The sequence below is a fragment of the Malurus melanocephalus genome, unplaced genomic scaffold (genome assembly GCF_030028575.1).
Source record: "Malurus melanocephalus ecotype Western Australia unplaced genomic scaffold, MMel_1.1 scaffold_414, whole genome shotgun sequence".
NCBI classification, from domain to species: domain Eukaryota; kingdom Metazoa; phylum Chordata; class Aves; order Passeriformes; family Maluridae; genus Malurus; species Malurus melanocephalus.
Genome location: NW_026623646.1, coordinates 519,249 through 531,601, shown reverse-complemented (window position 1 = coordinate 531,601; position 12,353 = coordinate 519,249). Strand labels below are relative to the sequence as shown.

At 40.5% G+C, this 12,353-nt stretch overlaps 1 protein-coding gene across 2 annotated transcripts in view; it reads left to right on the top strand.

The window, feature by feature from the left end:
• The window catches only part of SNAPC3 (small nuclear RNA activating complex polypeptide 3), an 18,301-nt gene extending 9,799 nt beyond the window's left edge, over positions 1-8,502 (top strand). For both annotated transcript variants that reach the window (XM_057379653.1, XM_057379652.1), the window contains exons 4-9: positions 151-255; positions 777-926; positions 3,807-3,889; positions 4,633-4,797; positions 5,840-5,947; positions 7,605-8,502. In XM_057379653.1, the coding sequence (XP_057235636.1) occupies positions 151-255; positions 777-926; positions 3,807-3,889; positions 4,633-4,797; positions 5,840-5,947; positions 7,605-7,752 (759 nt within the window). In that variant the 3' untranslated portion in view covers positions 7,753-8,502. The remainder of the gene's footprint in view (positions 1-150; positions 256-776; positions 927-3,806; positions 3,890-4,632; positions 4,798-5,839; positions 5,948-7,604) is intronic.
• The last annotated feature ends 3,851 nt before the right edge of the window (positions 8,503-12,353 follow it).

Here is a 12,353-nt window from a genome sequence, read left to right as displayed (position 1 = left end):
GATAGATAGATAGATAGATAGATAGATAGATAGATAGATAGATAGATAGATAGATAGATAGATAGATAGAAGTTGCTCATATGTATACATATGTATATGTATATGTATATGTATGTATGTATGTATGTGTGTGTGTATGTATTTTTCCAGGAGTCACATGCAACTGGAAAGAGGCCAGACAATCCAACAGATCTAATTGAGGAAGGAGAACTACTTTTGACTGTGAACATCTTTTATCCTGTTATATTTCAGAAGGTTGGTATGAAATTCTCTGGGTTGTACTCTGTTCTGCCCTATTCAGATAATATCTTGCTCTCTCAAGCAGTTAAAATTAGTGAGTGCTCTGAAGACATGTGGTACACTTTTCAGTTCTGGTAGTTTCTTAAGGCTCTTTCAGAATCTGGCTTCCATTGTGTCAGTGGTTTACAGAAAAAAAAACTTGTACAGTAATTACTCAGTAGTTAATTTATTTTAAAGAAAGCTGAAAATCTGTAACTAAGTACATGAATAACAAAATATCCTTTCTGGATTTGGGATCAGTGAGCTCAGACTTTCTGTCTTTCCTGCACTTTCCAATGGAGAATGCAACTTTTGAATTTCTGAATCAAACTAATCAATGCCAGTCTTAGGAGAGGCTGTGACAAGATCCTGTTTAAAATACRGAGAAGTGCAGTGCCAGATGCTAGCAGTAATGACCTTAAGCTATCAACTGAAGAGCAGTGCTAATGCTGACAAGTGGTAATCTATCTGAATTTTGTACACCGTGTTCTTTATAGCATAAAGACCACAAACCCTACCAAACAGTCCTTGTGCTGGGCAGCCAGAAGCTCACGGAGCTGAGAGACTCGATTTCTTGCGTCAGTGACCTCCAGATAGGTGGTGAGTTCAGCAGTCAGCCAGATCAAGCACCAGAGCACATCAGCAAGGTAAAACTTTCTATGTGGAACCTTTTACATGTATAGGAATCTTGAAAACATAGAAAGGGAAGCAGAGTTTTGTTTTGTTGGTTTTTTTCTTCAGCACTAAATTCAGCTGCATTGGTACTGCCTGTTGGTCACACTGCAAGTAAAYACTTTGTGGCAGCATTACCAAGATGATCTGTTTTGTGCAATGTCAAGACAAATCATCATTGCTACCTCTAGGAAATAGCAACACTAGCAGTGAGGTTTGTGTAGATAAATCCCTGTGGATTGATTTTATTTTGAAACACCAAAGGTAATAGCTAAATGTGGACCATCACACTGCTTTGTTGTTTGCAACTGGATGCTGATCAAAAGTAGGGATGAAGAGCATTTTAGGAGAAATGCTGCAGTCCCTTCATCTTTATGGCTTCTGTGGGACTTCTACTCCAGTATGTCCATGTCTCTCTTTTACTKAGTGGCAAAGAATTGAAGACAAGACTTCAGGTATGGCCTCTCCAGTGCTGAGGAGAACTGAAGGAGCACCTCCCTTTACCTGCTGGCAGTGTTTAATCTAATGCAGCTCAGGATCCCATCTGCTATCTTTGCTGCAAGAACAAATTGTTGGGTCATGTTCCGTTTAGGGTCCATCAGGATCCCCAGGTCCTTTTTGCCAAGTTGCTCTCCAACTGAGTGGCCCTCAGCATACAGTGGAGCATCAGCTTGTTTCTCCCAAGGGCAAGACCTTGTACTTCTCCTTGTTCAACCTCACCAAATTCTTGTTGGCCCATTTCTCTGGGCTGCTATGATTCCTCTGGCTGGCAATAGGATCATCTGGTGTATCAGCCACTCCTTCCTGTTTTGTGGTGGCAGCAGGGAGAATGACAGTAACAGAAATGAATCAAGCAGTCTGAATGTAAAGCACATTCCTACCAATGTATCTTCATGCAGGTCATTGATTCATGCAGTTCTATTTTTTTGGCCCTGGTGTCTGCTTTTCCAATGTTTAGACATCCTAAAGTTAATCGCTCAAAGAGACCTCTGGGCACAATTAAGCATCCCCAGACTGGTCTGGTGGAGGAGAATGTCTGGTTGTCCATAGTTTTCCCGTTCAGAATTAATAGGGAGAATACTGAGTCCAGTGAAGAGTGGCTGAGGGAGAAAAGGAAGCTTAAGGGAGACCTTATCACTCTCCACAACTATCTGAAAGGAGGGTGTAGCAAGGTAGGGGACCAATTCTCCCACGTAACAAGAGACAGGATGAGAGGAAAGAGCCTCAAGTTGCATCAGAGAAGGTTTAATTGGTTATTAGGAAACATGCAAGCATGGTCAGACATTGAAACAGGCTGTCCAGGGAAGTGGTGGAATCACCATCCATGGAAGTGTTCAAAAATATGTGGATGTGGCACTTGAGACATAGTTTAGGGGTGAACATGGCAGTGCTGGGTTAATGGTTGGACTTGATGATATTAGAGGTGTTTTACAACCTTAATGATTCTATGATTCTATTCCAACCACTTGCTGGGAAGCAAGGCCTCAGCATGCATAGTGGCTGCTTTGGAAAGCAAATGCTTTCACCATGGATGGCTCCTTTCTCTTTTCCTCTAGCTCTTATTGCTGAGTGCAGTGTCATACGACATGGGATGTCCTTTGTGTCAGTTTGGGTCAGCTGTCCGAGCTACATTCCCTGTCAGCCTCTTGCCCAGCCCCAGCCTACTGTCTTGGGGAGACTTGGAGAGACTGCAAAACTCTGATGTATTATCAACTCCACCTTGCAGAGCACGCACTCCAGGGACTGCTGTGAGGAGTCAACTCCATCCCAGCCAGTCCCTGATCAGAACACAAAGTACTTTGTACTGAAATGACAGAGAATTATTGCAGTCTTGTCCCCTGCCATACATATGCGCACATACACTTACACAGCTACTACATGAGAACACTTCCTGGTCACACTTGTGAAAACAAGATAGGCATGCAATTCTGTAAGGTCCAATCACCTCACTTCTAGAGTCTCACAAGAAAATCTATTGTTTTTCAAAATTCTCCCTTAATTACAAAGTTTATCTTGTGCCGACAGTCCATTTGTAACATTCTCCTCTGTTAATGATAATTAAGTGTTTATGGCACTCATACCAGTAGTGCACAAGTCACCAGATACCAGATCAATTCCAGAAGGTGAGCTACCATTAACCTGCTGTCACCATGTTCTCTAAACCATGTCTCCAAGTGCCACATTCACATACCTTTTCAACATTCCCAAGCATGGGGATTCCACCACTTATCTTAGCAGCTTATTCCAGTGCCTGACCATTACCTGCTGATGGGAAGCAGGGAATAAATCTCCTTTTTTTCTTCTTTGCTTCTGCATGCAGCTTTTGGTTTTTCTAATTAAACTGCCAAATTGCCTTTATCTGAACCTGTGAACTTGCCTATCTTATTTTGTTTCCCCAGTCCTATTGGGAAAGGGGAATGAGAGAGCAGCTGGATAGGTATCTGGTAGTGAACCAAAGGCAACACACTGCATCTTACTATTTTTAAAAAAATATTATTCGCCTTTTTTAATGTCAGTGCCTTGCAATTACTGAATTTGTACAGTGATGCTTATGTTCTTGTTCTGTGTTTTTGGAGTGCATAACTGCTATGGTGGGGACAGAAATAGAAGAGCACTAAAGTAACATGTAATGGCTTGAAAACAGTATCAGCAGAGCCGTTGGGTACTTGGCAATCATATGAGCCTAGTTGTCACATTAGCACCTACAATCAAAGCAGAACTTTTCTTACACAACTGTAGAATGAGGTCTCAATACAATTTAGATACCTAAAATGCTTAAATTTTTGGCATATTCTTGTCTAAAGTGTTTAATCACTCATAACACTAATGCAGACTTCTCTCTTTCTGTCTCTCAGGATCTCTACAAATCTGCCTTCTTCTATTTTGAAGGCATCTTCTATAATGATAAAAGATACCCAGAGTGCAGAGATCTGAGCAGGTACACTATCTGTAGATGTTGACTAAAGAAAACCTTAAGGAACATAAAATTTATTTCATTTTGTTTATGACTTGTTTCAAAAACTGGAATGTCTAGGCTATGAAGCTGGAATAGACTTTTCCTACTGTTTCTCCAGGTTGAATTGATTTTTATATAGAGGTTTAAATTTACTTACTCTTCTTATTCCTTCCATTCACTTCCCTTTTGAAAGGGGTATGAATCTGTTTTTTAACCCGCAAATCCTGTTTTGCTCTGTTGGGGTGGGATTTCTGTGTAAAGTGATAGGTGCCAGTTTGTACTGGCTTTTCAAATGCCCTCCTTACTTGTGATGGCAGTCAAAAGCCTTGCCTGTGAGGTAGAAGATGGGTCAGAAAGACAACAAACTCAGCTGTGTGGCAGTGGTTGTCCTGCTTGGTTTTGAAAATACACTGAATGTCTTTGTTGTAAAATCAACATGGGGTCTGTGTGACTGTTCAGAAAACAAATCTGAGATTTTAAGTAAGTATGGTCTTGCTGACACACTAGTGAGATTTATGAGATCAAGATGTTTAAAAGGGCTGGTATGGAAGAGCTGTGAGTTTGAATGCTGTTGTTCTGCAGCAGAACAGAATGAATATACTGATGTTTTGATTTCCATCATTTAACTGTGTCTCAGTGAAGTGTTTTGCATGCCYCCCAAAGTATCTTTTTCTGTGTATTCACAGTTCATATTTTTGCTATGCTGATGGGCTTTCTGTTTTCAGAACAATTATAGAGTGGTCAGAATCTCATGACAGAGGCTATGAAAATCTTCAGTCTGTTAAAATGGAGGACTATGTATTTAATGATTTATCCCTCAAAATTGGCTTTCCATACCTTTTCTGCCACCAAGGGGACTGTGAACACATCATTATAATCACAGATATAAGGTAAGTTACTATTCTTTGGGAGTCCTTAGGAAAATGAAATCAAGCCTTCTCTGGACAAACTTCAGATGTTTAATGCTGAATGTTTGTTAGACTAACTTATTTACTTTAAGATTATTCTGCTGCCTTCTGCAGGGCTTAAATTTTTCTTCTATRTCCTCGGGACTATCTTTGAAAGAAAGAGAGTAATCTTCCTTGTTTTTTTACCTTGGATACAAAAACTGCTTTCTAATTAGCATGGTATGACTGCTGTATGACAGAAATGGCAACCACGGTGTCAAGATGTTTCTATGCAGAGCCAAAGTGTGGCAGATTTACCTACTGATTCTAGAGCATCAGGGAGTGGAATGCTGTAGGTCTTGGATTCACCTGGACTATTTAGTTTGAACTTAAGCTAAAGGGCAGGAAATAGAGGAGTGGAAAGGAAAGAAAATAGAGGAGTGGAAATAATGGGCAGAGGTGGATAGGCCAGGAAGAGGAAAAGGTGATAATGACTGCGAGGTGGCAATCACATCAACAGTAGAAATATTGTGTACACTCTGCTCAGTGCATAACTAGAGAGAGCACTCCTCTGGTTTTCTGTGGTGGGTRACAGGTCATTTTCTGTTCCCAAGAGCCTGATGTACCAAAGCATTGATAATATATGGTGTTTCCAAAAGAAACACAACCTAAAGGAGAGCACAGATGTAGCATGTAGATGATTTCAGGTTTATGAGCCTCCAAAGATTCACCTGACAATAGCTTGTTAACCTGTACAGGAGACAAAAGCTTTGAAAAGATCACCAAAAGGAGATGGTCTGAAGATTTCTGAATTACTGCACAAACTGAATTTACTTGTGACCATAAAATCCACAGATGGTGCAATGAGCAGTCTACCTACAGATCTTCATCTGTGTTAAGAAATGTTACACTGAAGTCTAATCATAGTTTACATGGGAATTTAAATGATACCTTATCTTCAATGTCCATTCTTATGTTCAGATAAATGTCAATATGGCAAAGTCTTTATTGTATATTGTGTATTTATTTATTTATTTCCCTCAAGGCTTATTCATCATGATGACTGTCTGGACAGGAATCTGTATCCCTTGCTAATCAAGAAACATTGGCTATGTACCAGAAAATGCTTTGTGTGCAAAATGTATACAGCAAGGTATGCTATGTTCTTGATCTTACTGTCATCTTAATTAAGTCTTTCAAGGTGCTGCTACCAACTTTAAAAAAAACCAGTAAAAATCAAAGCTCTTTATGTAAATAATAATCATCATCATCTTCACTCTTCAAGCACTTGATCTCTCTCTCACCAGGAAAAGGCCTCCTGCAGAAAGTGTTCATTTGGGRTTGATTCAGGAGGCTAAAATTATTAAGAAGTTATTATTTGGCTCATATTCTTTTGCATAACTTAAGCTTGGCTGTCCTATCAGTTCCTTTCAAAAATACTGCTTCTGGGGGAAAATGCTGCATTTTCCCCTTTTGCAAGACATTGTTTCAAATTAATTTACCATTTTGTTTTATCTATCATCTAAGCAGGTATAGRTCTGTCCAACTTTAATATAATAGAATCTAGAGATTTTTAAAAGGCATGTAACTTTCCCTGCAGGAAACTCCTAACCTCTAGCTGACAACTGTATGCTCTGTAGCTATTCTTCAAGGAACWCTGTGATAAGAGAGCAGAATGGGAGTTTGGTGCTCTTTATACAGTGTAGTGATGTTAATTTAGATATGAGACAGACTTTCAATAAACAGTAGAAATTTTTCTAAAGACTAGGCTAGGCYTCTTTATTTTATAGATCTGAATGTTTTATTTGCAAAAACACTGGTTGCCCTTTTTATCTCCCAGGACAGCTTATGCTCTCTCAAACCTCTGTTTGACACAGCAGCTGTGTCTTTGTTGTCTTGCTTTTAGACCTTAGATTTCCCTGGAATCAGGCAAAGAGCCAATTCCCCTTGAGATGGGAGTCCATGCTAGTGTTCTAGCAGAGCCCTGAGGATGCCTTCACAAAGGCCTATAATCTGTGAGGCATTTGGCCATAAGGGGAGGTGGAGCCAAAGGGTCACTATGGGGGAAAGGATGGTATGGGGAGGGCATTGCCAGAGGTGATGTAAATGCATTAAATTAAAACCGGGATTAAGCACTAAGCTTAAGTGGGGACATGCTAAACCATGAACAGCAGAGCTGCTTTGGCTGTCTGTCCAGTGTGTTCTAATCTGTGCAGACAGCATCTGTAATCACCAGAGACCTTCAGCTGTCGTGGCCTCTGGAGTGCTATCATAAATTAATGACCCAGTGACATGGCAGGCCCTCCTTGTACGTGTTAACTTGTGTTCATGTTAAAGTGCTTGCTGGAGTGTGCATCAGTCCTCACCTTGTCTTGTTGGTTCGTTCAGGTCCTGCTTGTAGACTCCTAAATGGTTTTGATTACTCAGAGGCACTTGGATCAGTACATGTGTGCTCTATAACACAGTTTCTCGCATTAAAGGAAAAGAGACTTTTCTTTTATGATTTAGATGGCCACAGGGTGGACAGAAGATTCCTGTCTTTTTTTTTTTTTTATTCACTGTACCTGCTACACAGGTTTGAGGAGTTTCTCAGGAAGTGCTGCTGTAGCAGTTGGGATTGACACAAAATGGGTGTAGAGTTTGGAAATGAGGTGTATGCTTGGGAGATATGCAATATAGGTAGTATCTAATCTGTATGAAATTACTTCTGATGTTTGTTGCTGTCATCCCCAACTCTGATTAAAATGTTGAGATGTTTATAATAAGTGTGTTGCACTCACGAAGAAACACTTGCGTTTTGTAACCTGCAGGTGGGTGACCAACAGAGACAGTCTGGCACCAGAGGATCCTTGTTTCTTCTGTGATGTTTGTTTTCGAATGCTCCATTATGATGCAGAAGGAAATAAACTGGGGGAGTTTCTTGCATACCCTTATGTTGATCCTGGGATTTTCAACTGAAACTGATGTGCRCCAGGATGAATTCAGTGAACTACATTGTAGAATCCATTGCTCTGGCTGTTAAAACCACTGGACACCTTTGTTAAAACCACTGGATACCTTGAGTTTTGAACATACTGCTGGGTTTTGGGTTAGGCGTGTAATCCTCTCCCATGACGTGGAAGGAGCCCTTTGCACTTGAAGTCTATTTGATGTGTTTTTCTGAGTAAGTAAGCATAATTTTAAAGTTGGCATGGAAACTTTAAACATAAACACTTTTACAACAGTACAGTAGTTTGGATGCTTTGGACTGTAAAATATCGATGTTTGAGAATACCTGGCAAAAGAATCCATGATTTTGAGAAGCTCTGTGCATCCAAGGCTCTGTAAACCTCTGAGGATGAGAACTCAGTATGGATATCTTACCCTGAAAACTAAGGCAGTTATCTTTGAACAAGGGTGGATGGCACTGGATTTGTAGCGAGGAGAATACATTCTGAGAGAGAAGCTCAGAATTCTGGTTAAACTCTTGGGTCTTTCCTACAAGATGCAAGATGCAAGCTTGCATCTAAAAGCTGCTGCTGTCCATGGTTTCTGAGGACTGTTTCTATAAAGAGGAAATTTTGTTTCACCATTACTCAATAGTAGCCTGTCTTTTAAATAACTTTTTCAACTGTTTACAGTGTATGCTGTGGCCATTGTGCACTTTTTTTTAGTATCATCCTGTTATTGTAAGTAATGATTTTTTTATTAAAATGTGACCAATTTGTAGTTCCTAGTCTGTCGTTTAACTGAAATGCTGTCAGAATATATATATTTTTAAGTCTTCTGGAATTAAGATTTTAATCTTTGGAGATCTTTGTTGTTTGGAAAAATTCGCACTGCTTTTTTTTTTTTTTTTTAAAAAAAAAATCAGCTAGCTCTGGTTTGTGTAAAGACAGCCTACTCTGACAATCAGCATACAGAAAAGTGACAAACTGGATCCTGTTCATGTCCTGTAGCTGCAGATTCTGTCAGTGCTTACTTGGTTACCTTAGATGTCTTGAAATAAAGGTATCTGAAGCACTTGCAGGATGCCACTGATTACTCACATATCTTTCTGCTTTCTAGTGGTGTATTAAGTCATGTGAATATAAATCTGTGCTTTTTTTTAGGAACAACAAAAGAAAAGTGGGAGGTTTTTTCCTATCTTGTGAACCAGCCAGCTGTTGGTCTGTGTATTTTAGTAACWGCAGATGGGGATAATTCTCTTATTCTTTGACAATCTGCAGAAAAGGGACTGCTCAGCTGTCCACAATATGACAAATGCAGCTGCTGGGCTGGGTTGCTTTATGGTGCTGCAGCAACTGCTTTAAAGGTCCTCTACAACACAGCTCTCTTTCAACTTCAGCATTTGCCTCACATGTTGCTACTTCTCATCTTTCTCCCATCTCCTCTTCTTTCAGCTGTCTCCCATAAACATATGGGCTTCCCAGCTCTCTTCAGTATTGGAATCAGGCATCATATAGACAGCTGGTGTGAGTTCCGAAGCAGCAATCAGTAGAATTTTTGTGGGGGCATTTTTTCCCTTTCTTTAGTTGCAGGGAAAAGGGAGTGGTAAAATGTGAGTTTGCTCTTTCATTAAATTAATTTGCCTCAAATATACTGTCTCTCACAGAACACATTTATCTTCTTAATTAAAGGTTCAGGTCCCTGCTGATTAAGACATCTTTTGTGGGCCAGTCTCATACTTCCAATAAGGCAGAGAGAAGCTGGCCACAGTCTGGATTTAGGAATTGAGAGCATTCAGCACTTAACTACAAAACAGAGACTTAACAAAACTTAACTACAAAAAATCATATTGGAAGCTTGCTGTTTGTGTGACCTGTCCTATTTCATATTCAGTGACTCAAATGGCAAATGGAACAAAAAGGTTACAACTGTGTCATAGTTTTTAAGAAGCTGTCACAGGAGAGCTGGGCCCCATCTTGRTTTGGTAAGTCTTTCTGAATGAATCTTCTAAGTGAAATCCAGCATTGCATCCAGTGTCTATTAGTAGCTAAATCTCTATGACACCAGCAGGATATTTGTGTTGTAACAACTTATTAAATTATGTGTTTCGGTCATGAAAACTTCCAGGCAGGTTTATTACTTCATGACAAAAAAATGAGAAAAAAAAATTTGAATAATCCCTTGCCTGAGTGTTGCTAGTTGAATCTCAAAAACATTAACCTGAACCTGTGGTTGACTTTTTGATTTGACCTTTTTTTAAACACTTGGTAATTAGGCTGTATGATCCTTCACAAGTTATTTCAAACTTCCCAAAGATCTTGGAGATTCTCTCCCTCATGTCTTGGTTTGAAAGACAGATGTTTGCTAATGAAGGCAGGGACCCCCCTTGGAGTGGTGGATATGACCCCCCTTCCCTCCGAATTATTATAGCTTTAAAAAAATCACGGGCTTTCAGGCAAGAATATGGGTAAAAGGGAATAACAGTTTTTACTAATATATATATATAACAAGGTGAAACAAGAAACAATAACAATAGCAACAACCAGCCCAGTCCCAAACCCCGCGACGGCCTTACAGAGACACACCCTCCCCTTTGGTGCAGTTACAGTCCCGTTGGCAGGGGCGTTGTTGGCTCCCGGCCGGGCAGGGCGGGTGCGATGATTCCCCGGCGGCTGCAGGGTACGAGGTGGCGCGGGTCCCGGCTGGCTCAGATCTCCCGCGTCGAGAATGGTGGATGCAAAATGGCAGAGGCRGATGGAGAAAAGTTTCTCTGCAAAACTCACAGCGGAAACACCGATCTCAGTGCTCCTCTGGACAACAAGAAACTCAGGATGGCAAAGAGACGAGCAGGAATCCCGCGGCTGTGAGATGGGATGGAGCAGAGCTCACCCCTGAAGCTGGGATCCCCGGCAAGGCACAGGAGAGAAAACCACGTTGCAGCAAGCAGGAACCCCAATGAGCAGGGGTGCTGGTCTCCGCAGAGAAAAAAAGGCAGGCCAGCTCTCTCCGCAGCAGCCAGTGAGCACACCTCCTTCTCCCAGCGAAGCTGTGAAAAAACTCCAAATCCCCCCCCACCACACAAAAAAAMCACTCTCTCCAAGCGCTTGGCCAGACCATTAAGGTGGGGCCATAGGTATCATTGTCTTTGTTAATCACCCAGCCATTAAAAGGATGACTGGCAATTAATGTATCCCAACAACAAATGGGAAAGAAAAAATTCCCAAAGAAAGGGAACAAAAGGAGAAGAATTTTAATCCACAACACTCATTAACATTTTTGCCTTGCTGACAAGGTGATACAACACTCTTGTTTCTTGTATTGAGGATTTGGAGAGGTCCCTCTGATTTTACTGCTTGTGTGAAGTTCCAGAGTAAAACGTGATTCATACAGTGTCACTTCCCAATGCTAACCAGGCACTTGTAACATTACCACAAGAGCCCCCTGTGTACGTGAATGATGAGCAACTCATCACGGCTGCACACTATYTTAAACTCCAATCTTGAAGTAGGGATGCTGTTGTCAAAGTTAATTCTGCTTTCAATTTTGTGCATAGCTATGTTCTTYCTTCAGAAAGAACCAGCCTTATTCCTTGTGAGACTTTAGGTGACTGCCCAGTCAATCTCAGCTCTTGCATTTGTATCTTCCAAGAGACACAGCTCAGGGCCACTTGGGCATCTTGGAAGGTAAGATGATCCTTTCCACAGTCAAACCAGATTTTGTGAATTTAGGTTACTTCTGATTTATAAATGGGCAGCAAAATTTAGGCAGCAAAAGGCCAAGCAGCTGCATGGACAGAGTGAATGTATCACATGATCAAGAGCTTAATCTCTGCATCCAATCTCAATTAACTCTGAAGCAGTGGTGTGGTGATCCATTATCTCTAAAACAATTGTGACAGATGTGTTAGTTTATCAATACCTGTGTGAAAACTAGGTGGCTCTGGCAGTTTGGTATCCTTGTTGAATAGGCAGTAATTAAATTTTTTTTTTGTATAAGGTTTAATGAAAAGGGTTGGTCAAAATCAAGAAGTGATTTATGTGAGGATTTCCAGTAACATCTTTACAGAAACACTTTCAAGGGTAAAAGGGATTTCAATAAGGTACACCTCAAGACTAGCTGGAATGTAGAAATTCAGAATCCAGCATATAGCAAATAACCTTTATTTGTAAGCTAATTGAAAATGCTGCTTGTCTGATGGTCGGGCTGTACAGACATGTCAATCATTCCCCTTAGCAGCAGTCTGTTCTGAAGTGCTGGAGATTGCCAAAAGTCACAATCAGTGGCAGCCAATCATTGTGGCCATCTGCCACTAGAGCTGTCATGGTGACTCAACTTGCAGGTTTAACTTCAGCTATTGTCTTCAAGATCTGAAAGTTATGTCATGTGGGTATATAAATGCCTTTCATTTCATAACATTTCATTCCATTTCATAAATGAGTACATACTCATTTTGCCCATGAAAAGCTTTGCAAGCCATTTTAGCATTTAGTAACTATTTGCATGTTTTTACTGTGTGGGATAGTGCTGTATTCAAAATCTTAACTATGCTTCTGCAAACTGTCTTTCCATGGTACRATTTAACTTCCAGTAATCATTTAAGTGGGTTCTGCTTAGTAAAGAGAGTCTTCAAG